General features: G+C 38.0%; 1 protein-coding gene across 1 annotated transcript; it reads left to right on the forward strand.

Moving 5' to 3' along the window:
- LOC142346615 (sialidase-1-like) lies at nucleotides 1-26,565 on the forward strand. The gene is made up of 7 exons (XM_075398877.1): nucleotides 1-184; nucleotides 472-782; nucleotides 19,751-19,959; nucleotides 20,740-20,927; nucleotides 21,325-21,481; nucleotides 25,186-25,291; nucleotides 26,249-26,565. The coding sequence occupies exons 2-7, from the start codon at nucleotides 475-477 to the stop codon at nucleotides 26,481-26,483; spliced, it is 1,203 nt and encodes a 400-aa protein (XP_075254992.1). The 5' UTR covers nucleotides 1-184; nucleotides 472-474; the 3' UTR covers nucleotides 26,484-26,565.
- The last annotated feature ends 830 nt before the right edge of the window (nucleotides 26,566-27,395 follow it).

Consider the following 27,395-nt stretch of genomic DNA (forward strand, 5'->3'; position numbering starts at 1 on the left):
TATTTGATTAGCTTTAAGCTCTGTCATGAAGAAGTTTGCTTCGTACAACTATATTCGGTTATTACACTGTCAATCTGAAGATACAAACTGAAACTCTAATGAAACAATAGATTCAAGAACTTGATCAATAAGTTTAAGTAAGGTTGTTCTATTCCTAATAGTGCAAATTATTCAATCTTCCCAGGTTTATACCTCGACTTATGAAAAACGTGTTAAAAGTCGAGAAGGGGAGGGGGAGGGAGGGGAGGGGGCGAATAACAAATACACGGTACAGCACAAAGCAATAGTCGAGGTAAAGTTTTTCTCATGGTTCGAGCTAAAGTTCAGCAGAAAACTCGTCGGTCGCTAAAGTCGAGATGACCACTAAAATCGAATTAAAGTCTTTTCATGGACTATTTGAGTCGTGTACGGTCTTCTTATATCCATTTTGGATCGAGCTTGGCATTTTCATAAACCGAGGCCTAAACCTAGGTTATGTCGTTTACATCAATGATGATGCTAAAAACTTTGCCAAGTAGAGTTTTGATCGGAATTTATATCCTACAATGGTGCTGTCTGATGATGGTATCTGGACACGACCTGGCGCCAGTACTGACATATGAGGTGACTGTGATGCAAAATGGAATTCCAGAGGACAACTATAACTACAGGATTCCCATCAATGCCATTGGTCCTCAGAATGGCACATTGTTTGTGGTAGCTGAGCAGAGAATTGGAGGCAATGGTGATTACGACCCCAAGAATATTGTGTACAAGTACTCCGAAGATAATGGAATCACATGGTAGGTTTACAGGGATCAAGTGACCAATCTCAAATATTATAATGAGGTGTTATGTAGTTATAACAATTGATAGTTCACTTCCATCAGATTTGATCAGATTCTCAAGAAAGCGTAAATCGGCCACTTGGAATTGCAGACTTAGGACTACAGGAGGAAGTTTTCCTATGGGGGCCCCCAAGGTCATAGTTATCAGAAATTGCAGCCGTTCAATTGGCTGACATATAGATTAACCGACACGCCTTTTGGCCGTCAATTAAACAAATACTAATAGAGAAACACATTTCATAATTACTCGCGCACTAAGCGGGTAAAAGAGCGTCCTTTAGTTTTAAAACAAATATTAATTTGTTATAACTCAGTGGCATGTGGGACTTGATATCACAACCGAAGAAATTATCACGGCCGAACCTAATTAAATCGAAGGTCTAATAGCATTATTTGAATTATCCAATTCAGATTGACGATTTATGGCATTTTCACTTTGTGCTAGCTTTTGAAATCTGTCGGCCAATAGGCGTCTCCTCTAATTTGCGCTGTCTTTCATCAGAGCTGCTACAGTAATGAATCCGAGATTTTGAATCAGTGACATAACCGACCCTCACGCTCTGAACTGAACGAAGGGGAAGCAACACCAAGACTCGACAAAATTTCTTGCCACAATCAGCTTAGTAGCTACATTATCAGTTTTCGAAATGGAACCTAAATGCTGATAGTAGTTTCTGTCCTGGAGAAATCTCAGTCCAATAATGCAGACCGCAGATAATAGCGTCTTGATCTCCGATCGCCTTAAGCGGAATTTGTTTGATCCGGCGCTTACCTTTTCAAACAAACAAATTCAAAGCATCTGATGTTCTATATATACGGGAACAAGTTCTCTAGTCAAAGGATTATATTCAGTAAAGGTTTTTGTTACAGTTTTTTGGTGGTTACATATTTGCGGGTAACCGTTTTCAACTTGTTCAAGGAGTTGAGTCAAGTTTTCATGCGCTTGACCTGATTGTCACACAACAAGCTCCAAGAAGAACAAGAGGCCAGCAACACTTGGAGAGGTCGTTGAAGATAGGGTAATGCACAGGGGGCCAGCAACACTTGAAGAGGTCGTCGAAGAGAGGGTAACCCAAGTTGCCTAGAAACCGTTACGTAAAAAATGTTATAAAAAAAGTGGCTAATCAGCCAAAACGCGTGCGGAAACGGGGCGATCGAACGTACCGTGAGCCGTTTTTACCTTCACCACACAGTGTTGTCCATCTCGTCCAGGGTACACCTCCAACACACGCCTGAGAAGCCAAATTCCACGGGGAGTCATATCTTTCAGGATCCAGACAACGTCGTCAACTTTAAGTGCCGACTGGTTTTTCTCATTCCATTTGAATCTCTTAAGCAGTGTCGGCAGTTATTCTTTGACAAATCGCTTCCAGAAGTGGTTCGTCATCTGTTGCAGATTTCTCCATGTCCTGAAGCTGGCTGGAATCTGGCCGTCAATTTGTCCTGGTGGCAGAGAGTTGAATGGACGACTGATCAGGAAGTGGTTAGGTGTGAGAGGCATCTCGTTGTCGGGAAGATGAGCGACATTTGTGAGAGGTCTTGAATTCAAGATGGCTTCGCTCTCTACAAGTATTGTTTGGAATACGTCCAGTGAGAGTCTTTTTGAGCCTAGAATGATAAGCAGCGTTCTTTTCGCTGTCTGTATCAAGCGCTAGCCAAACACCGCCAAAATGGGGGCCATAGGGCGGATTGAAATTCCAAGTCGTGTTTGTAGCTGCAAGAGCTTTGTAAATTTTGTGGTTGCCCAGGCTCTTTACACTTTCCTTGAGCTCTTCTGACGCTCCGATGAATGTCTTTCCATTATCACTGTACAGCAGTTCTGGTTGACATCATCTACTAGTGAAACGTCGAAATGCATTTAGGTAAGTACTGGTATTGAGATTTGGGCAGCTATCAAGGTTGACTGATCTCGTGATCCAGCAAGATCAAACTATAGTGCTTTTCAAGATTTCGTTTTGTGTCCTCTAAAAAAATGGTCCAAAAAAGTCAACACCACTATTGGAAAACGGGAATTGTGTTGCGGCTGATGGGAAACGGAAAGCAGGAAGAGGCACCCTGATCGGTTGTATGTTCTCTGCATTATATCTTCTGCATAAAAAAGCAAAATTTTATGCTAAGTAGACGCTTTTGAAAGCAAAATACGTGGGATCGTTGCTGAAAAAACGCTCTGACAGGTTCTGTTTACTGATGAATGCATACACAATGAGCATGTTTTAGGTATAAACGTGTGATTGTGTCCTTCGTATGCTGAATAATTGGGCATTTTTCTATTTCAAGTTCATCAAGAGCAAATTGACGTCTTCCACTTGAACGGAAGATACCGTTTTGGTCGCGGATTGGGTTCAATGACCGTAGTTTGCATTTAGGGTGGGGTTTGAAGCCCCTTTTTAATGAAAAAACTGTCGAGTGAAATGAGTTCTCTTGAGAACGTCTTATCAAGTGCTTCCGCGATAGATCAATGTCATCGGTCGTGTACTGTTGTTCGTTGCCACGAAGTTTCTTTGCTCTGAACAGAAAGTTAAAGACAGTGGCTAAAGTGAGTAGCATTTTCCTCCAAGACAAAAAACTTGCTGGGTCTATGATTGGCTCTGGAACATTTGAAGCTGTAGGTGCTGTTGGTGCTACGACAGCTGGTTTCAAAGATACAGGCTGGTTATTGATTGGCAATCCTGATTTCAAATCAGGAAACAACTTTCTGTTACCTCTGAATGGTTTTGTGTTATTCGCAGGTACGCCAAAGCTGCCATCGCAGCTGCTGAGGCATCAACTATTAGGTCTAATTCTGCACAGCTTTCACAGTATTGAAGACTTGTTAGTGTTCTGGTAAGAAGTACTTCAGGCATTTCGAAGTATGAATCAACTATTTTTTGAAGTCTCCTGCTTATTTGTACGGATACTGGTCCATCCCACTTTTTCCCAAGTTTCCAAATTTTTGGAGAAGCATTGTGACGGACTGTCAAAGATGACAGTATGACAAGAGGGTCAAATATTGAGCATACAAGGCTAAAAATTTTCCTCTGAGAATACTCAATTTCGTCCATTGAAAAATCTGTTAGGGGTTTCATAATTAAGGCGTCATTTTTCAGATTCCACTTCTGTCCAAAGACTCTGACAATGTCACTATTTTCTTCAATGTCCTGTGTTGGTTTTATAGAGCATCGGGTTCATTAGAAACAAAATTTGTGAGGCGGAAATCGCCTTCCTGAAGACTCATAATGTTTTCCTGAAATACCTTTGAGGCTTTCGTTACCGTATCATGGGACTGGATGTGATCATCTATATAAAACTAATTTTTGACGGCTCTGACTGCTTCGGGATATTTATCTCCGTTTTTGTCAACGCAATGATTCAACACATAGATTGCGCAGCATGCGGAGCAGGTAGCGCCAAAAATTAGTCTTGTAAACTGCTACTGTTGGATTTCATTGTCGTTTATTCACAGGAAACGAAGGTCTGACTGGTCGGTTTGTTTGAATTAGGTTGGGGCTTGAAGCCCCTTTTTAATGAGAAAACTGTCCAGTGAAATGAGTTCTTTTGAGAACTTCTTATCAAGTGCTTCCGAGATAGATCATTGTCATCGGTCGTGTACTGTTGTTTGTTGCCACGAAGTTTATTTGCTCTGAACAGAAAGGTAAAGATAGTGGCTAAGGTGAGTAGCATTTTCCTCCAAGACGAAAAACTTGCTGGGTCTATGATTGGCTCTGGAACATTTGAAGATGTATGTGCTGTTGTTGCTACGACAGCTGGTTTCAAAGATACAGGCTGGTCATTGATTGGCTCTGACGATGACAGAAACTGTGGACGTTGCAACCACTTGAGGGATACTTCAAGTAGATCTAGGCCACGAGTGCTATGGTTGGCTGGATTGTTCAATGTGAAAATATGTCTCCATTATTTTGCTTGGGTTGTTGCTGAAGTTTCTCTGAGTCGGTTTGCAACATAAACAGGTTGTTTTTTGGAAAACGCAATCCAATCAAGGACTGCCTGACTATCACTCCAAAATACAGTTTTGTCCATTGCGAAAGAGGACTCTTTCACGATTGTAGATTGTAGCCTAACTCGAATTACTGCAGCTTTGAGTTCAACTTGGGTACGCTTGTTTGCTTCATTGGAGCAACCTTAAATTTTCCAGTCAGGAAACAACTTTCTTTTACCTCTGACTCGTTTTGTGTTATTCGCAGGTACGCCACAGCTGCCATCAAAGCTGTTGAGACATCAACAAATACGTGTAATTGTGCACTGCTTTCAGAGTATTGCAGACTTGTTAGTGCTCTGGTAAGATATACTTCAGGCATTTCGAAGTATGAATCATGTATTTTTGAAGTCTTCTGCTTATTTGTAAGGATACTGGTCCATCCCACTTTTTCCCAAGTTTCCAAATTTCGGGGAGAAGCACTGTCACGGATTGTCAAAGGTGACAGTATGCCAAAAGGGTCAGATATTGAGTATACGAGGCTGAAAATTTTTCGCTGAATATACTCAATTGCGTCCGTTGAAAAATCTGTTAGGGGTTTCATAATTAAGCTGTCATTTTTCAGATTCCACTTCTGTCCAAGGTATGTTTTCCAGAGCATCGGTTTCATTAGAAACAAATTTTGTGAGGCAGAAACCGTCTTCCTGAAGACTCTGAATGTTTTCCTGAAATGCCTTTGAGGCATTCGTTACCTTATCATGGGACTGGATGTAATCATCCATTTAAAATTGATTTTTGACGGCTCTGACTGCTTCGGGATATTTATCTCCGTTTTTATCAACGCAATGATTCAACACATAGATCGCGCATTATGGGGAGCAGGTAGCGCCAAAAATTAGTCTTGTAAACTGATACTGTTGGATTTCATTGTCGTTTATTCACAGGAAACGAAGGTCTGACTGGTCAGTTTGGCTGATAACAATTTGCATGAATATGCCTTCGATGTCCGCGAGGACAGCAATTGGATTTTCAAGAAAGCGGAAGTTCACGGAAAGAATTTTCACATTAGAACTCCAAGCAGGCTATTAAGCAGGTCAGGAACTGTTAACAAGTTAGTGTTTGAGGGATATTTCAAGTGGATCTAGGCCACGAGTGCTATGGTTGGCTGGGTTGTTCAATGTGAAAATGTCTCCAATATTTTGCTTGGGTTGCTGCTGAAGTTCCTCTGAGTCGGTTTGCAACATAAACAGGTTGGTTTTTGGAAGACGCAATCCAATCAAGGACTGCCTGACTATCACTGCATAAAACAGTTTTGTCGATTGCGAAAGAGGACTCTTTCACGATTGTAGATTGTAGCCTAACTCGAATTACTGCAGCTTGGAGTTCAAGTTTGGGTACGCTTGTTTGCTTCATTGGAGCAACCTTACATTTTCCAATCCGGAAACAACTTTCTTTTACCTCTGACTAGTTTTGTGTTATTCGCAGGTACGCCACAGCTGCCATCAAAGCTGTTGAGGCATCAACGAATACGTGTAATTGTGCACTGCCTTCAGAGTAATGAAGACTTGTTAGTGTTCTGGTAAGATATACTTCAGGCATTTCGATGTATGAATCATGTGTTTTTGAAGTCTTGTGCTTATTTGTACGGATACTGGTCCATCTCAATTTTTCCCAAATTTCCAAATTTCTTGGAGAAGCACTGTCACGGATTGTCAAAGGTGACAGTATGCCAGAAGGGTCAAATATTGAGTATACGAGGCTAAAAATTTTCCGCTGAGTATACTCAATTGCGTCCGATGAAAAATCTGTTAGGGTATTCATAATTAAGCTGTCATTTTTCAGATTCCACTTCTGTCCAAGGTATGTTTTCCAGAGCATCGGTTTCATTAGAAACAAATTTTGTGAGGCGGAAACCGTCTTCCTGAAGACTCTGAATGTTTTCCTGAAATGCTTTTGAGGCATTCGTTACCGTATCATGGGACTGGATGTAATCATCCATTTAAAATTGATTTTTGACGGCTCTGACTGCTTCGGGATATTTATCTCCGTTTTTATCAACGCAATGATTCAACACATAGATCGCGCATTATGGGGAGCAGGTAGCGCCAAAAATTAGTCTTGTAAACTGATACTGTTGGATTTCATTGTCGTTTATTTACAAGAAACGAAGGTCTGACAGGTCAGTTTGGCTGATAACAATTTGCATGAATATGCCTTCGTTATCTGCGAGGACTGCAATTGGATTTTCACGAAAGCGGAAGTTCACGGAAAGAATTTTCACATTAGAACTCCAAGCAGGCTATTAAGCAGGTCAGGACCTGTTAACAAGTTAGTGTTTAGTGATTGTCCGCGGAATTTAGAGGCGGGGTTTGTGAGGCGCCGTACATTGCCGGGCTTGTTAGGATTCTCAACTGGTTGATGTGGTAGATACCGTATTCGATATGGCGGTGTATCTTGCATCTCAACTTGTTTCACGTACTTTTTTTCCAAATCAGTTTGCAGAGTCCTGCTATAGTTATCACGAAGTTGAAGATTACATTCGAGTAGCTTATTCGAGCTTCTGACTTGACTGAGTGCGGAAGAGTATTTTTTTCTAACTTGGAGTTTTCCGTCCAAAGGCAGTTTAATTTCAAATCTTTCTCCATTGAAATTAATTGAGTCTTTCATTATCTGAAGGAATCTTTGATCAAGAGGAGATGAAGGCTTGCTGTCTGGTTGAATTCCTTCCTATTCAATTCTCTAGAACTGTTGAACTAGTTCGTCTAGCTCGGGTTCGTCCGTTCGATTTCTTGAAACTTGAAAGACGAAGGCTTTCTTCGGCAGATTGGAGGATTTCAGATGGTTGTTTTGCAAAAATTTCCATTTTCACCGGCTATTGTCCAACCTAACTTAGTTTTGACATCGACGGGTTGATTTTGATTTTCTTGAATAGCATGACTGGGATAGGTGAATACAAAGGCGTTAACACCAAGGAGGGCGCCAATTTTGCTATCGGCAATATAAGGAAAGAATTTGGCGTAGGTTGTTAAAAGCATCGCAAATTTGATTCAATTAGAAAAAATTTGCGGCACTGACATTTAAGGATGGTGTATTGCATGCTCGGGAGAGTTCAAAAGAAATCTTTGTTGATTTGTTAGGAGTAATGGTGACTGGTTCGTTTATTTTAGAGAGAGTCATGATATTTTCAGTGTTAAGGAACTGAAGAGGAACTGATTGATGAGATTCGCAAGGAAGCTCCAGACATTCAGAAATTGCATCCCGAAAAAAACTGCTTTGACCGCCAGGATCAATTAAGGCATGTGTGTCGAACGCTTTATTTCCTTTTTGAAATGAAACGGGGATGAGTTGAAGTTGCTCATACCAGTTTTTTGGTGCATCGGGACTCTGGTTGATTTTAAAAGACTGGTTGTTACTGCTTCAATTTAGATTTCGTTTTTGAAGGTTGGCTTGGCTTTGACCGTTGAAAGATTTCCTGAGCGGCTGTTTGAATTCTTATTCTGCTGGCCTTTTTGCCTGACAATTGCTGATTGTATTTTCAACCGCTGTCTTGTCATTTGTCGAAACAGTAGGCTGATGTTTTTGTTTCCTGTTAAAAGATTATGCTGCTGGACGTTTGATTTGTTTCGCTGGTCCATGCAATGTTGTATGAAGGAAAACACTGCATACTTGGCATCGTTTAGTTGACGGACATGTATGTTTGTGGTTTTCATTACTAAGACAATTTGTACACAAAGAGTTTTTTGCTAACAATGCTGTATCTCTCACTAGGAGGACAAAGCTGGCATTCAGGGCAAGTTGCAATGCTGTGACATCTCTTGTCTTTTTGCAAGATCTTTTCGTGTTGAAACTGTTCGGAGAAGAATTTGTTGACCTCGGCTGAAGATTTTGTTGCAATTGATGCTTTTTGGTTTCTTTCCTTATTAACAACTAGAGTTTAGAGGTTGTAGTGCGTAGCTTCTGTAAGCTGTTTTAGCGTTGCAGTTTGAGTTTTCAAACTTTTTTGAATTGGTGATTGTGTTTCTCATGGGATTTTCCCGGTTAACTTTATCATAAACTTGAGATTGAAGCTCTAACCACTGTTGGACTTCCGAAGAGATGGCTTTGAGTTAAGCTCAGTGAGACAGTACTCGGTACACCTCAGGATGAGGTTGTCTGGAACCTTTTCTTTGGCTTTTTCAATAGCGTTGTTGATTGAGGGTCTGCTATAAAACCAAGGTAAAGAAATGCTTGAACAAGTATTTTCAAGAAATACAAAAAGGCAAAAAATTTTGGTTGTTCTGATAATTGACTTGCCAGTTTTGAAATTGGTTGATAAAGGCATTAACAACGATGGTTCGGTCACCGACGTGATTTATTAGCTCGTTTAAGGCTGTATGGTAATACGACGGGTCGCAAGAATACGCGTGTATCAATTCCTTTGCTTTCCTGATACAGAGTTCTGCAGATATGTTATTCGGTGTGATCTGTGATTGCTGTTTTATGGTGAATCCTACTTTACAAGTTGTTGAACCATTCATGGAAATGAAGAGGATCTCCTTTAAAGTTTTGTAACTTTAAGGGAGGTAATTTAATTGAATGTCTATTCGTCAATTGTATGTCTATTCGTTGAAAGTCAACATTCGTCAATTGTGGAGCCGGGTTGAAATTGGCGTTTGATACATTGGCTTGTGGGCTGTTATCAATAAAATTGCTTGGCCCATTGTTTGGCTGACAAAACCGGGTTTGTTTTGCGCTGCTTTGTGTCTTTGGGTCAACAAAAACTGGTACATTTGCATCGAAGGGCATTAAAAATGCTGGAAAGTCAGAGGCAGATTGATTTTAATGATTTTGCAGATTGTTAAGCAAAACTGTTGGTTGCGAGCGAATTTGAGCTACAGGTTGTTTGTTCGTTAGTTTATCGGTGTAAATCTGAGGGGGAAGTGATGAAAATTGCAAAGCAGATTTAGTAGGAAACTGATTGTGGTTTTGTGGAAACAAACTGTTATTAAACTGGTGAAACAGCTGAGGATTCTGTTGTTCATAAGGAAAACAAAAGTTTTCAGTTGGGTTACTCGCTCAGCATGTGTTGTATGTGTACTGCGGATTTTGTAATTGAATGTTTTCCGCAACAACACTTGAATGGTTTTTTGTTGGCTGCGGGCAACTATTCGCATTTGTTGGAAATTGAGTGGGGTCTGACTTCCGATTTCTTGGCAGGTTTAGCAATTGGTTTTTGTTTGCTTCACTGTTGTTGAGTGATCGGGGCTAACTAAGACAATTTTACAATATTACTAAGACAATTTGTACACAAAGTGTTTTTTGCTAACAATGCTGTATCTCTCACTAGGAGGACAAAGCTGGCATTCAGGGCAAGTTGCAATGCTGTGACATCTTTTGTCTTTTTGCAAGATCTTTTCGTGTTGAAACTGTTCGGAGAAGAATTTGTTGACCTCGGCTGAAGATTTTGTTGCAATTGATGCTTTTTGGTTTCTTTTCTTATTAACAACTAGAGTTTAGAGGTTGTAGTGGGTAGTTTCTGTAAGCTGTTTTAGCGTTGCAGTTTGAGTTTTCAAACTTTTGTGAATTGGTGATTGTGTTTCTTATGGGATTTTCCCGGTTAACTTTATCAAAAACTTGAGATTGAAGCTCTAACCACTGTTGGACTTCCGAAGAGATGGCTTTGAGTTAAGCTCAGTGAGACAGTACTCGGTACACCTCAGGATGAGGTTGTCTGGAACCTTTTCTTTGGCTTTTTCAATAGCGTTGTTGATTGAGGGTCTGCTATAAAACCAAGGTAAAGAAATGCCTGAACAAGTATTTTCAAGAAATACAAAAAGGCAAAAAAATTTTGCTTGTTCTGATAATTGACTTGCCAGTTTTGAAATTGGTTGATAAAGGCATTAACAACGATGGTTCGGTCACCGACGTGATTTATAAGCTCGTTTAAGGCTGTCTGGTAATACGACGGGTCGCAAGAATACGCGTGTATCAATTCCTTTGCTTTCCTGATACAGAGTTCTGTAGATATGTTATTCGGTGTGATCTGTGATTGCTGTTTTATGGTGAATCCTACTTTACAAGTTGTTGAACCATTCATGGAAATGAAGAGGATCTCCTTTAAAGTTTTGTAACTTTAAGGGAGGTAATTTAATTGAATGTCTATTCGTCAATTGTATGTCTATTCGTTGAAAGTCAACATTCGTCAATTGTGGAGCCGGGTTGAAATTGGCGTTTGATACATTGGCTTGTGGGCTGTTATCAATAAAATTGCTTGGCCCATTGTTTGGCTGACAAAACCGGGTTTGTTTTGCGCTGCTTTGTGTCTGTGGGTCAACAAAAACTGGTACATTTGCATCGAAGGGCATTAAAAATGCTGGAAAGTCAGAGGCAGATTGATTTTAATGATTTTGCAGATTGTTAAGCAAAACTGTTGGTTGCGAGCGAATTTGAGCTACAGGTTGTTTGTTCGTTAGTTTCTCGGTGTAAATCTGAGGGGGAAGTGATGAAAATTGCAAAGCAGATTTAGTAGGAAACTGATTGTGGTTTTGTGGAAACAAACTGTTATTAAACTGGTGAAACAGCTGAGGATTCTGTTGTTCATAAGAAAAACAAAAATTTTCAGTTGGGTTACTCGCTCAGCATGTGTTGTATGTGTACTGCGGATTTTGTAATTGAATGTTTTCCGCAACAACACTTGAATGATTTTTTGTTGGCTGCGTGCAACTATTCGCATTTGTTGGAAATTGAGTGGGGTCTGACTTCCGATTTCTTGGCAGGTTTAGCAATTGGTTTTTGTTTGCTTCACTGTTGTTGAGTGATCGGGGCTAACTAAGACAATTTTACAATATTACTAAGACAATTTGTACACAAAGTGTTTTTTGCTAACAATGCTGTATCTCTCACTAGGAGGACAAAGCTGGCATTCAGGGCAAGTTGCAATGCTGTGACATCTTTTGTCTTTTTGCAAGATCTTTTCGTGTTGAAACTGTTCGGAGAAGAATTTGTTGACCTCGGCTGAAGATTTTGTTGCAATTGATGCTTTTTGGTTTCTTTCCTTATTAACAACTAGAGTTTAGAGGTTGTAGTGGGTAGTTTCTGTAAGCTGTTTTAGCGTTGCAGTTTGAGTTTTCAAATTTTTGAATTGGTGATTGTGTTTCTTATGGGATTTTCCCGGTTAACTTTATCATAAACTTGAGATTGAAGCTCTAACCACTGTTGGACTTCTGAAGAGATGGCTTTGAGTTAAGCTCAGTGAGACAGTACTCGGTACACCTCAGGATGAGGTTGTCTGGAACCTTTTCTTTGGCTTTTTCAATAGCGTTGTTGATTGAGGGTCTGCTATAAAACCAAGGTAAAGAAATGCTTGACTAAGTCTTTTCAAGAAATACAAAAAGGCAAAAAAATTTTGCTTGTTCTGATGATTGACTTGCCAGTTTTGAAATTGGTTGATAAAGGCATTAACAACGATGGTTCGGTCACCGACGTGATTTATTAGCTCGTTTAAGGCTGTCTGGTAATACGACGGGTCGCAAGAATACGCGTGTATCAATTCCTTTGCTTTCCTGATACAGAGTTCTGTAGATATGTTATTCGGTGTGATCTGTGATTGATGTTTTATGGTGAATCCTACTTTACAAGTTGTTGATCCATTCATGGAAGTGAAGAGGATCTCCTTTAAAGTTTTGTAACTTTAAGGGAGGTAATTTAATTGAATGTCTATTCGTCAATTGTATGTCTATTCGTTGAAAGTCAACATTCGTCAATTGTGGAGCCGGGTTGAAAGTGGCGTTTGATACATTGGCTCGTGGGCTGTTATCAATGAAATTGCTTGGCCCATTGCTTGGCTGACAAAACCGGGTTTGTTTTGCGCTGCTTTGTGTCTGTGGGTCAACAAAAACTGGTACATTTGCATCGAAGGGCATTAAAGATGCTAGAAAGTCAGAGGCAGATTGATTTTAATGATTTTGCAGATTGTTAAGCAAAACTGTTGGTTGCGAGCGAATTTGAGCAACAGGTTGTTTGTTCGTTAGTTTCTCGGTGTAAATCTGAGGGGGAAGTGATGAAAAATGCAAAGCAGATTTAGTAGGAAACTGATTGTGGTTTTGTGGAAACAAACTGTTATTAAACTGGTGAAACAGCTGAGGATTCTGTTGTTCAGAAGGAAAACAAAAATTTTCAGTTGGGTTACTCGCTCAGCATGTGTTGTATGTGTACTGCGGATTTTGTAATTGAATGTTTTCCGCAACAACACTTGAATGATTTTTTGTTGGCTGCGGGCAACTATTCGCATTTGTTGGAAATTGAGTGGGGTCTGACTTCCGATTTCTTGGCAGGTTTAGCAATTGGTTTTCGTTTGCTTCACTGTTGTTGAGTGATCGGGGCTGTCTGCAGGCTGCAGGGTGGCAAGCTTGGCTGAATTTTAGAGTTGATAGTGGCATTTTGAGCGTCATCAGTTGCACTGTTAAAGACAAGTGTATCATGGGCTTGTGTGAAAGGATTGCAAACGTGGTTATCAGTTCCTGCAAGAATCCGTTTTTGTTGACTGATTTCCCGGTTTTGCCTTTCTGTTTGTCTTTGGTTAGCGTCTAGAATGCGTTCAAAGTTTGTTTATGGAGCAAATTTTGAAGAAAGAGTGTTGGTCTTCCTGGTCGAGGCGGGATAGCAGGAGGCTGATTTGGGTGGGCTGCGCTTCTTTTCTGTTGTTCCAGGTTACTTCGGAGCTGGTTGTCTTCTGTGTTGTCTATTGAGACAGGCGTAGATCGGTAAGATCGGTTTCCTCTACTTGAGATCATGCTGACATCATCTCTGATCCGGTCTGAGGAATGGCTCATAATCAGCCAAAAGATCAAATTGCAACTGTAGTTCGTTAAGGCGGTTGATCAGTTTGGTTTGTCGCTTAGAATTGATTTTGCTGTGTTCTGGCTGCTGCTTCATCACGTTCTCCGACAGCTCGTTGAGTCAATTTTTGTGCCCTGGTTCGTTTAATCAGCAGAGAACAGGATCGAAAACTCTTTCTTTGCTGAAAGGTCGAGCTGGTTTCTCGTGGCCATTTCTGTCGCTTTAAACATGTTGATGGCAAACTAGCATTCAGCAAGGATCTGCTTAGACATCTTGCTGCTTATTGTGCTCTGTGGTCTGCTTGTTGCTGTTGTAGACGTTGAAGTTCTTTATTGAAGGTAACAAACGGCTTAAAGTACCGGAGCGAAGCAAATTTTGATGTAAAAAAGATGTCTAAGGTTTGAATGCTAATGATCCTAGTTTTTTGCTGATTAAAAGAAAAGCAACCTAACTTTTCTCAAAACTGATGTCCTAGGATGTTTTTGTTTGCTAGATCAAGCTTTTTGGCACTGAAAAAGCTTTTCGAACGTTCGCGCGCTTTAATCGGCTTTTGTTCAACAGACATAATTAATTGCTTGTTTTCTGTTGGATAAACACAAGTTTTGCTTAAATAGCTGGGTTTGACTGTTTTAATTAGTGTGTTAGGCAACTTTGATTGACAGGAAACTTATGCTTTTCTACAATTATGCAGTTGAACCAATATTAGACCAGAACACAATTAATTGTTACATTAAAACTCCTTTTTCTTGTAAAACTTTAAAACCTGTTAAATCTTGTCAAACAATAGTTAATGATCTACCACCAGAACGAAAGACTACTCTCTGACTTTTCTAAACCTAACCTCACAACCTTAGCGATTAAAATCTGACAGAACTTTCCGTAAAATTGTAAGAAACAAATGTTTTTGTTTTCTTTTTCAGGAGTTCCCTTTTTGTGGGCTAAAAACCTAAGAACTTAATTTAAATGCGATGAGTGTAGGTAACAGGGGCTACGAGAAGATCACAAAGGGACGAAAAAATTTTTAAAAACCACAAGAAGCTTGAAGACTTTGTAGAAATTGCTACTTTCTTCTTTTATGAAAACTTTTTCTTCTCCAACCCTTTGTCAATCTGAGTGATGTTGTGGTGCTTCTAGTGCCCTCAAAAACCATTAAATGAGACCAATTTTTTTGCAACTGAATTTCTCAAGGAATTGATTGAGATGACGTCTGAGGTATCTTTGAGAAAAGGAATCCGCTGCGATGATGAAAAAAATTCAAATGTCGGTAACTTCTGAAACCTTGCAACTTCTTGTTTTATTCGTCAAATTTTTTCCTCTCAGTAAGGTAAAGTCTAACACCAAAGGGCTAAGAGACTTCGCAGACGGCAACGTCTGAGACCGAGGACTTCTGCAAAAAAAGTATATGGCAAAAAAATTGTGCTCTTTTTGTTTGTGTTTTGGTGGGCATGGCTTGATTTTTACAGTTATTGGCAAATAAAGTTTTTTCAGCTAAATTCTCTTAACAAAACTTACAAGAAACTACTTCAGAGACGTGTTTGGATCATGATAATTTCTTTCCATATTAACAGTAAGCTGAAAATTCAAAAACGTTTTTTGATTTCATCTGGTCAAAAACGTTTTCTTTTCGTCAATTTTCGTTTTTGAAAAACTAAATGATGTTATCCAAGTAATGACCTTCTTGGTTCGCTTACAATTGGTTCAATAGTAGGGTTTAACTATTAAAATTAGATTTTATAAGATTATCAGGCCAAGAAATTGAAGGATTTTAAATTTCTGTTCTCAAAAACGTTTTTTTGTCGATTTTATTTTCTGAATAGCTAATAGAATTTATCCAGATAATGACTTTTTTGGCTTTTTGGCTAACTGGCAACTAGATCAAAAGTGAGGTTTAGCTATGAAAAGTAGATTCCATGATAATAACAGGCCAAGAATTTGAAAGTTTTTTGAATTTCTGTTTTCAAAAACGTTTTCAATTTTCGTTTCTGAATAACTAATTGAATTTATCCACTTAATGGCCTTTTTGGCTGACTAACAATAAGTTCAAAAACGGGGTTGAACTATTAAAAGTAGATTCGATGGGAATTTCAGGCCAAAATTTTAAGGAACGTTTCTTGAATTTGTTTTTTTGTCGATTTTGCTCATTAGGAACATTTTCTTGCCAGAAGTTTTCATTGCGTTAAATTAATTTCGACAAGTATAAGTCAAAGAAATTTTGTCTAAAAAAGCAAGGAAATTTTGATAAAAGAGGACAAATTTCAGGTTTTGTCTTTTTTTTTCTCTTTTGACCTGTAGAAAAATACTGATTTCTGGATTGATCTCACCGGGGAACTGGACTTCTTGAGGTGACGTCTGAAACCTCGGGCAATCAGCGACGGTGACGTCCGAAACCGTAGTAGAAAAAATCCTCCGGGAGTAACGTCTGACACCCCCAAAAGAATCGTCCTGTGTAACGTCTGTAACCCAAAAATTTGTCTCCAAAAGTTTCTTTGTCTTTAGCGCCTTTTTCTTTAGTCTTTTGGCATTTTCTGTTCTGTATTTTGAGCGTCGCACAGTCTGTGGGTCTCACGTCCTTGCCGTGACAGTTGTTGTGTGATGCTTTTGTCTTGTGCCATGCACAGAATGTGGAACTGTGGGGAGACTCAAGTCCGGCATTTATGGCCGTAAAAGAAGGTTCTGTTCGAGGAGGGCTCATCGATTACTTTTTCTATGTATAGGGGAACAAGTTCTCTGGTCAAAGGATTATATGCAGTAAAGGTTTTTGTTACAGTTTTTTGATTACTACAATTTTGCGTGTAACCGTTTTCAACTTGTTCAAACGACTTGAGTCAAGATTTCATGCGCTTGACTTGATTTTTACGCAACATCTGACTTTCTTTGATTAATTACGAAATTAAGTGGATCTTTTCCGAATTCAACTCAGCTATTCACATCTGATCCAAGAACCTACATATTTTTATTTTAATTTTTTTTTAGTTCCAACCCATTTTATTTTAAAATTTGATAGTCAACGTAGAAACTGTAATTTCGTACATTTAACCACTATATACATCTATGTATAATAAGGTAGTCTCCAATTAATTTTGCAAAAGATATAGTTGCTGCTTGATTACGCTTAAATTAAGCAAAAGTTAAAACCCATCTTTTCAGCTGGTATTGAAATTTGAACTTGAAAAATGTACGCATGCAACTTTATTATAGTTTCAAATTCATTAAATTTGTTCGCTGTTTTTACAAACCATTTTAGGTACCAGTTAGTCCCTTTTAAATCAAATTATTGTATCTAACTGCCTCATTTGATAAATTTTGAAATCAAGCGGAGATCTTACATTGTTGGTAAATTGACTACAAATATATTATTTCTGCATTTTGTAGATTATAAAATCCAGAAATAAATTGTAGTCAATTCAGCAACAGTGTAAGATCTCCAATTTATTACAAAAATTAGCAAATAACGCAGTTAGATACAATAATTCGATTTAAAAGGGACCAACTGGTACGTAAAAAGGGGCGCAAAAGCAGCAAACACATTTAATCCAGCTGAAAAGATGGTGTTTAATTTTAGCTGTACAGTCGTCGAGCAATCAAATTCTGTTTTCATAGAAAATTTCAACTATTAAAGCGATATATATTTATTTGCCTTTTTGATTTAAAATGTGAATTCATTTTCTTTGAATTTTGAAAGTTAGCTAAGCCAACTAGTTTCCGAATAAAGTTTCCTCTAACGCAACAACTACAAATGTTGGTACGGTCCGAGAATATGTAAGAATAAGAGCGTCAACCAACTACTCAAGGAAATTCTATTCTGGAATAATCTGGAATCTGACATAGAATTAGGAAAGTTAAAAAGAAGCAGTTACTTCTACCTTATTTTAACTTCTCATAAACATCCAAAGTGGAGCACAAAAAATACCCAAATTCTAATTTAACAAACATTAGCCAAATTTTCTACGAGAAAAAAAATTGGTTTTATTAGATTTATTTTAGTTCGACTTATCGAAATGTCATTACTGTCCTTTACATTTTTTCTCTGACAACTTTTAACAACTTTCTAACACAATTGATAATACTGATATGTTTACACTGTAAATTGTGTAAAATTTGAAGATTTTTAATCGCTCTAGCGCCATAAGGAAACGAGTATAAAAAATGTAAACTTTCAATTGACCCTAACAAAAAGACCTTTCAAATTTCGATTCCTTTTCTCAAGCGCTTTTCGTTGGTACCTCTTTACCCCTTTTGATCTCTTCAGAGAAGATATCGATCGGCCAAAATTGCAATAACAAAAACCATCAGGATAGCATAAAAATTCTTGCCCAAAATTTAATTTAGCGGGTTGGAGCAATTACTCCTTCAACTAGTGATCTCATAAAAAATGATGGTAGTTAATGAAATATTGATAAAAGCCTACCAATTATTACTAAGTAAAGTATCTGAAACGCCTTTTTGAAACTTGAAAATGAGACAAAAGTGAAAATATTGTCGTACTGATTTGGTACTCAATATTTTTCCAATATTTTATCAAAAACCTGAAAGTGTATTTTCAACAATCGATTCAAATTTTCTAAGGCTTTGTAAGAGTACCATTTTCTGCAAAAAATATCCCTTGACTAAAATTGGCTCACAAAAATGTAGGGCTGGTATAATTTTCCAAGCTTCAAAATAAATTCGGAGGGTTGCAACAATTATGTGATCTCCGCTTCCCAAAACTTTGATTTTGTGCTACAAAAACCTTATATGTATGTATAAAACAATCTATATTAAACTAGCTTTGCCAGATATTTATCGTTGAAAAACAAAAATTCAAGTGATAGCGTTTGCGAAAACCAACATTACGAGACCAGTGTTCGAAAGAGCATATTTCACACAAGTTGGCGTTTTGTGGAAACGAGTGACGATTGGTGGTCACTATTTTTTAGTTAGCGAAACCATTATTCAAGGGTAAACGCGACTCAAATGAACAATTTAAGGCTTTAATTAGTCTCAAACAAGTTTGAGTTCCAGACCCTAATTGAGCTGTGATCAGACTATCCAGACTAAAATGACCTCTTATCAGACTTTCCAGACCAAAATTATCTTTGATCAAATTTTCCTCACAAAGGACCTCTGGTCAGACTTTCCACGTCACGATTATTTCTGATCAGACGGTACCCAGACTATGGTTCAGACTATAGTGCGCTCGCTTATGATCAGACTCAAATTCGGACCATTGTCCAGACTATAAACAGACTATGAGCAGACCTTTCAATGCGAATTGATGTCTGATCGGAACCTCCAGACAAAAGTGACCTCTGATCAGAGACTATAATTAAACACTCACCGATGTCTCCAGCAAAAAATTCAATGAAGTCAATTAAAAATCGAGGTTTTGCGAAATAAAAGCTTTACAGGAATTTTTAAATTCAAAATTTTAAATTCAAAATTTTTAAATTCGAAATTTTTAAATCCAAATTCTCATGCAATTGCTTAAGTTCGCCGGCACCATAGATGAAGTTTGACAGTTATTTATAAGAAATCTCTGAATCTACAGTTGCTATTCCTTTTTTATTTACCCTACTTGTTAGCGGTTGGACTCTTTTGCCCTGATCGTTTTGATTGGAGGCAAGTGACTCCAAATGAGTCTCTAGTAAGAACAAATATCTAATATCTTTATTGGCTCGTGGCAGAGCCATTACCACCTACTCATTATAAAAAAAATTGCTCAGACTCAAGTGCGCTTGACATGGCCTCTGATAAGATTCAAGTGCGCTCGATACGGCAGCTGATCAGACTCAAGTGCGCTTGATACGGCCTCTGATCAGACTCAAGTGCGCTCTAATCCACCTCTGATCAGATCTTTCAGACCAAAGTGACCTATGATCAGTCCTTCCAGACGGAATTGACCTCTGATCAGACTTGAATCAGACCATGGCCCAGACTATGTTGCGCTCGAACTGCTGTCCAGACCCTGTAATTTTGGTCTGGGAACATACGGTTGTGCGTTTGAGTGGATCTGATCATAGCTCAGTTTGGGTTTGGACCTCAACCTGGGATTGCCCGAATTTTATTTGTCAACAAACCGCATAAATATAGAAATATCAAACCGCATAAAAAGGCTCCTTATATAATAAAGACACTAATATGAAGTCGCCAGGGTCATTCGCATTATCAGACAGTTGTACATAATTTCATGGCTTGAATAAAGTATTTGTTCAAGGTCAGACTATGGGATCATTTTCACGTCTCCTGAGAGTGGCAACATTTTCCTCGGGAACGTGGTTATAGACTATCAGACCAATACCATGTTCACCATCTTCACTGCCTGTGCACATCCATGTGTGGGTAACTACTGGGCCAACTACATCTCAGAGTCAGTGGACGATGGACGCACATGGTCCACACCAGTCAATATCTCATCCCAAATAGGCAAGATTAAACTAGTTACAGTAAATCCAAAAAGTATTGACTAATGAATTGTAACTGTATAAGTTTTAATTTAACCGAAGCAACGTATCATGTGGTGTAGATTTTATTACACAATTATAATTCTTGAAGAAATTAATATCTTTGACTCTAAGTTTCATCAAGTTGCTCCGTTCAAAGAAAATCATGAAAGACCCAATAGACCCCAAACTTAGTGCACAGTGAAATAAAGAAAGTTGAAAGAAACACCATAACTTAATAAGATCTGGTAAGATTCTTGGGAAGAGGACGTCAAAAACAAACGTACATTCAAAATCTTTGCAAAATTAAACAAGAGCCTGACAAGATAAACAAGCAAGACTTTCCAAGACCTCAGCGAGATTTCATAAGTATTAGGATTTCAAAACAAAAATTAATATGATTATACAAGAGCAAAAGTAACGCTTAAAGAACACAATTTATGCTGCATGTAGCTTTTTGGTACCATAGTGCATAGCTCGCGAGCCCAAGCAATGTTCGAATCAAAAATGTGTGTGTAAAACTCAAATCACGTTTCACAATAGTAATTAATTTAGTTCTCTACTCAAATGCTTCATAAAAATTACAAGAGGAAATTGAAACTGTTATGTAACGTTTTGAAAAGTTATATGGGTTCTTTCCCATTAGAAACTCCCATAAGAACACAGTTCTTATTTTGGCATAGTTACCACTATCGTAGGGGGTTTTGGTTTGCAACCAGTTGACCTGGGAAGGGGTTAGTAAAACGGCAGATATGTTTTTCAGGATCCTTCCAGTACTGTGGTGGTCCATCTCTCGGGGTGCAGAAGCAGTATCCTCCTCACGTGGGCAGACTCATTGTGTGTGGACATACAGAACCCCTCTCAGTGGATGGTCTCTTCTGCATATACAGTGACAATCACGGTAAAAACTGGACACTCGCTGATCCCGTCTACGGCATCCCGTACAATCAGGTTAACAACACAACTTCTCCACGCTCAAATTTTGAAACAATAAAACTAGAACTTGTTTGGTAGCAAAAAATTATAACGGTTGCACTCTTTTTAAAATATCACCGAAAGCATTTAAAATGAAAGAAAAAATGTAACCTTATATCTTATAATGGCTTAGAGTATAGGTTATATTACATCTTATCTATTTATTGAGGTTTTATATGATTCACACAAGTAGGTTTTGCAACCGCCGTTGTTAAGTAGGCATCGCGGGAGGGGAGGCGGGACAGTAAGGGAAAAGGTCCGATTATTGAGTTTTATATCGGAAATTGAAGTTCGTAAATCCATGAACAGTCAAATGAGCATAGTACAACTATTTTAAAACACCTGCAGTGTTATAATATGCGGTTCATGTTAGGACAAAGTGACAGGAGACTATTTGCCAGACGAGGCTGCCCTAGTAGAGTTGCCTGGTGGGGATATAATGGTGAATGCCAGGAACCAGTACCATTTCCATTGTCCATGCAGAATGACACTAGTATCACACGACGGAGCACAGACATTCCCTGTCACAGGTAACGCATAACAATACATACTAATAAGGGCACAGATTTAGGTTACCTCATTAAAAAAATATTGAGTGAGCCAATACAATCGTGTATTATCATATAATTTTTCGGAAAAAAACGCACGAGAAAATGCTTAATTACACGAAAATTGGTGTATTTGTACACCCGGGTGGAATTTTTACCCCAAAAAGTTGTAAGATTAGGGGGATAATCGAAGTAATTTTTAGCCAAATCCCCTCAAAACTCTTACATTGTCACCCAATGAGCAGGGAAAGTCAATAATTGTTAGTTTTTGACGTCTCATCAATTATACGGGGAACTCAAAATTTAGTGTCTTATCGCATTGATAGTAAATAGTGTCGGAAAATTTCGGGAGCGAAAACAGGAAAAATTACCGCAAATGACTTTTCCAAGAAGATAGCGAGTGTGGTTCCGTTGATGATTGGAACTGAACTGATTAAAAAAATGATCGTTTGTGAATCAAAATTTTAAAATTACATCCATCAAAATTTAGTTGTTCCATATTTAGTAACATCTATTCCTGTAAACCTTTCCGGGGGGTACAAAACAAACTTACCCCCCCCCCATTGCTGTTATTACTCATCTTATCTTACATCGTTTTACCCCATAAAATTAGCCACTACTCTTGCATCATTTTTGGGGGTAATTTGTTTGGGGGGGGGAATACCTCTTTACCCCCATCACCCCCATAATCTTACATCGTTTTACCCCCCTTAAAATTACCCCCAAAATTTTACATTGATTTAACCCCCTAAAATTACCAAAGTAATCTTACATCATTTTGGGGGGTAAAATCTAAAAACCCCCATTACCCCACATTACTACCTAATCCTACATCTTTCTACCCCCTAAAATCAACCCCATAATCTTACATCGTTTTACCCCCAAAATCCTACATTGAATTAACCCCCTAAAATTACCACCCTAATCCTACATCATTTTGGGGGTAAAATCGAAAAACCCCCCATTACCCCACATTACTACCTAATCCTACATCTTTCTACACCCCTAAAATTAAACCCATAATATTACGTCGTTTTACCCCCTTCATCTTACATCTTTTTAAGGGGTTATTTTTGCGGGGTAAAATCTGAGAATCCCCGCCCCCCCTAATCTTACATCGTTTTAGCCCTAAAATTACCCCCTAATCTTAGATCTTTTTGCGGGTGGTAAAATCTAAATATTTCCCCATTACCCCACTAATCTTACATCGTTTTACCCCCCATAGACAGTTACCCCCTTCTGTTACATCAGTTGGGGGCGTAACAGTGGGTAATTTTGATACGGGCATCATTTTTTCGGCTAAATCTCATGGTTATTCTTGTGACACAAAAACTCAAGAAAAAAGCAAATTAGCTATTAATCCAAATATGCATACTATGAAATTGTTTTTTTTTTCTAAAAGAATCGCGAATTTCTCTAAATCAAAAAACCAAGGAAAATCTTAGAACACACGCCAATTTTTCAATATTCGGACATTGCAAGAAGGATAAGCGTGCTATCTGTCAATCCTGACAATCTGTCAAGCGACATTATCGGCTCAGCCAATAACATTATAGCAAGATTAGTTGACATCAGCGAATCATTTCAACGGCAAATGTTACGAACAACTTCATATGTTAACAACTTAAATCTCAACTTTTGATGCCTCTAAAACCCCGGTGCACTGCTCGTCAAAAAAGCGGCATACCAAATTTACAGATCTGTCCTAGAAAAAAGTAAACACATTACCCTCCTTTTCGTTTATTGAATTTTGTCTTCTTCAATTCGTAAAGTATGTACTGGACAATTTGATTGACAACTTCATTGACATCTTGATTCAACCATACAAACGTTTTAAAGAGTTTTGTATCCCAACCAGCGTGATTTGATTGTTAGACAAGCTCATTCCTAACTTACGTGTATCAGAACTAAAGAAATACCCTGTAAGTTTTTCATTTCCCGTTTTTAATTCATCATTCAGATTGAAATACTTTAAAATCTTTTGCAAAACATAAACCGATTAACATCGGACAAATTGCACTCGAACGACAGGCGGGCAGTTTAATTCAGGGGCTGTAGCCTAAATAAATTTTTGTTAATGGGTGCAAAAACTTCCGAGCAGGTAAGATTTTGCTCTCGCGACATTCGGAGTTCTCGGCTGAAGCATCCACCACTCGGCTATCGTTCCCGCATAATTCCTTACGCTAAAAGTGCTCTTACTTTAGTAACAAATTTTACTTCAGAATGAGAGCTATTGAAGTCACTCTAAATAGAAGAGAATCGTGAAAAAATCATATGAAAAGAAGAGAAAAAGCAAACAAAAGCGCAAAAAAGGTCAAGCGAAATTTTGGTTCCTTTATAAAAGACCAACACGTTTACAATAATTCCAAACTTCGTTCGAGATCAATTAAACAGAGTTCAACTTATTTTCACTGTGATATGAATAAACCTATCATTCAAATTTGAATCCTTAAAACCTGGGGTCATTTATCACCGCAAACTGTTTAACCCAATGCAAGTTCACGGCGACTTTTGTTTATTTCAACATCTACATGAAGTGGAGAACACGTGTTTGCAGAAGTTGTACTTAATTTAGAATTAGGTGGATTTTCCATAACAACCAATGTCAATTTGACTATTCTGGGTCATGAGCAGCAGTTTTGCGCTCTTCCTCGAATGATTTTGTTCTGATTTTTTTCTTTGTTTAATTGCGTTTGAAAGGGAGAACATAAATCGAGTGTTTTAAATACTTTTCCGATTTTTTTTCAAGGGCGTTATTGCATAGTGATGCTTGCACAAAGTTTGAGGTTGCGATGCTTGCACAAAGTTTGAACCTCAAACTGTGTGCAAGCATCACTATGCAATAATGCTCTTGAAAAAAAAACTCGGAAAAGTATTCAAAACACTTAATTTATGTTCTCCCTTTCAAACTCAAACAAAGAAAAATCAGAAAATTATTCGAGGAAGAACGCAAAACTGCTTCGCATGACCCAGAACAGTCAAATTGACATTGGTTGTTAAGGAAAATCCACCTAAATCTAAATTTCACAATTTAGCAAAATCTTATTTGATTGTCCAGGCAATCAAAAAATTTTTTACAGCGAAGCATTCTTGAATATGCGTCCCATTTCTGCAAATGCGGTTGCGGAGCAACTAAGTATTTGATAATTGTAACAATTACCTGCTGTAGTGATAATTTTGGAGTTAAATTGGTAATTCATAGTCATCCACTTTGAAGAAATGATTTTTCCATTTTGAAGAAATGGTAAACTCAAAATTGACCGATATCATCCTGAATTCAAGGAAAACTATCACAGAGCGTTTTGCTTCTATGTGAAACTGAATCTAGCACTCTAAATTGTCCCATCAGGTACAGCTATCGGGTCAACAAATATTAGCGTGAAAATATACGTTTTATAATTCGCGCGTCTCATTCCCTAATCCAAATTTTCATTAATTCAAAAACCTTGAATCTTAATTATCCTCAGTTGAGATAAAACATTTAGTCACTGTGAAGTATCAGAGATTGAAATATTGATGTGTTAGTTGATACAGGCGCAACAAATCGGTGTTCGATGCTGGGTGGTTCAATTAATAGGGGTAAAAATATATCCAACACCCATACTTCTCGATAGTTATCAGATATTTTGAGAGTTGTTTCCCAAAACGGAGAAGAACAATACCATCTTTGATATGCAAATTTTCAGAAGTCCGTGTGAACGAGGACTTACCTGATGAGGCGTGCGCAGCTGGATTTGCCATCTTTGACAACAAGACTCTCCTATTCACAAACCCTGACAGCCCCACCGATAGGTGACCGCACCATTTACTATCAGAATTGATATCTTATGAATCTTCAAAAGTTAGAATTCTACTATCAAATTACTACTGTCAGTATAGAGATTCGATTTTTGTTGAAATCTTCAATTGATGATTAACTTTTGCCAATATTTAAACAAAGCACACGAAGTTACCGGTTAGTTCATTTACAAATAGCATTTTTTTAAACAATGCACTCAAAGTTCTGCATTTGACCCATTATTGATTATTGCGGCTTGGTGATATATGTAGCTCTCAATATTCACGGGTAAGCGCTAATTTGCGACGCCAAAAAGAGCCTCAAAAAGTTGTAATCATTTCATTAAAGCTCTTCCATTGTTCGTGGTATTCGGTCCTGGAGTCAATAGGAGTAAAATAATTTTACTATTTTGTTTTATTTTAGTAGTATATGCTAGCTGTAATGTCACATGGTGAAATCCCGGGTACTGACACAAATTATTTAAGCATATGGTTTAATCTTTTTGTCAGTATTGTTGTGTATATAGCTGCATATACCAACATTGCTCAAAATACGCAGAACATGACATTGTGCCTGAATCAATATATGTTTTGAGCAGTCAACTATACTCGCCTTGTAACGGCCACATACGTCTATAAGTTTATGATCTATTTCTGAATAATTCTTTATATATAACGAGAGATCGTAAGACAATTGAGGTGATCGAGCATAAGTACCGCTGCCGGATCCCAACGGCCAGGGGTCTAGCAGGCACACCCCGGCTTCGGGAATTTTCGGATATTGTAAAAATCCGCAATCTTTCCAAAAGTTTACAATCCGTACAATTAATCGCCGAAACTCTAAGAAATGCGCTTAATTTATTTAAGTTCAGCGCAATTCTCACTGAATTTCAATCCATTTGTAACATGGACCCGGATAGCTTAAAGTCGAGAAATTTGCCGAGTGAAGATGTAGATCCAATGATGGTTTAGAGTGAACATGACATTAAAGTGGTCAACCAACTTTGGTCATAATTGGAAGCGGTCTCTTCTCATATTCCCTGGATACTCCGGGTACTCATCTATTGCCACTCCTTACGTCACCAACCTGCTCTACCCAATGAGGTCTGAGAGCCACGTGTACATGGTGTACGAGCGACGAGTGGGAGATGTCTGGACTATTCAACTGGCTGTTGTTGATATGCATGGCAACTTAAACCAACTCTGACTCTCTTAATAATCACACTCATACTTTTTGCATTTAAAGTTTCGAAAAAATCGATGTTGTACTGAATTTATATTCTCATGAACCTAGTTTACTTACTCCGTCTGATTCAAAAAGTAGCGTATTAAAACTCATGTTTTCCTATGTTAAAAACTTTGGTAATTCGTTTCCTGAACAAATAGCCTGTTATCGTGGTGCCCAATGAACCAGAAAACGGGGCTTCGTAATAAATTGACCTAACATTTCAAATTCTGATTTCAGCTGCAACTTTTTTTAAGCTATATTATCAGTTATAAAGTTAAATTTCGCAGTCTTTTAGAAGTGATTTGGTTGTCGTTTTCTCCGATAACACGTAAGAGATGGTTAAACGGCCTTGCAATTTAAATGTTTGCGAAAATGTTAAGCTAAGAAATGTCAGAATTTGACATTCATACTAAGATCATAAAAAATTGATTGATGTTTATTCAAATTGATTGTGTTTATTCAAAATCATACTAAAATTATTGTTCCGACCCTCTTGAGGGGGGAGGAACTATATACTCAAATGGGTTTTTTTTTGTTCCGTGAATTTTCGCCGATCGATATATTCATCGTAGAGAGTTGAGACTGGTATCATTAGAAAGCTCGTCCAGCGTAGAATATGGAAGTAAAAAGATTTTTTAAATTTTCGTTTTCTACAGGGAGTTATCGAGGTTTAAACTTATGAGAAAAGTAGAGTGAATTCACGTTGTTTTTATTCACTTTTTCCGGAATTTTCGCCTAAATTTTCGTCAATTTTGCTAAAATTTAATAAAATTTTTGAAAATATTGTCGTTGACTATATTTTCAAAGACAAACACGCATTGTTGATTGTTTTGATTTAATTTTTTGGTAAAAAATTCTGGATAAATAATACAAAATTCAGCCTTTTTCATC

This window comes from Convolutriloba macropyga, chromosome 1 (genome assembly GCF_964194025.1).
Source record: "Convolutriloba macropyga chromosome 1, txConMacr16.3, whole genome shotgun sequence".
Taxonomy (NCBI): Eukaryota; Metazoa; Xenacoelomorpha; order Acoela; family Convolutidae; genus Convolutriloba; species Convolutriloba macropyga.

Excerpts from the sequence above, each read along its gene's own strand:
- LOC142346615 (XM_075398877.1), top strand. The coding sequence starts at position 475 with ATGTCGTTTACATCAATGATGATGCTAAAAACTTTGCCAAGTAGAGTT. Across the intron at positions 783-19,750 it reads GAAGATAATGGAATCACATG|GTCAGACTATGGGATCATTT; the intron begins GTAGGTTTACAG and ends TATTTGTTCAAG. Across the intron at positions 19,960-20,739 it reads CAATATCTCATCCCAAATAG|GATCCTTCCAGTACTGTGGT; the intron begins GCAAGATTAAAC and ends TATGTTTTTCAG.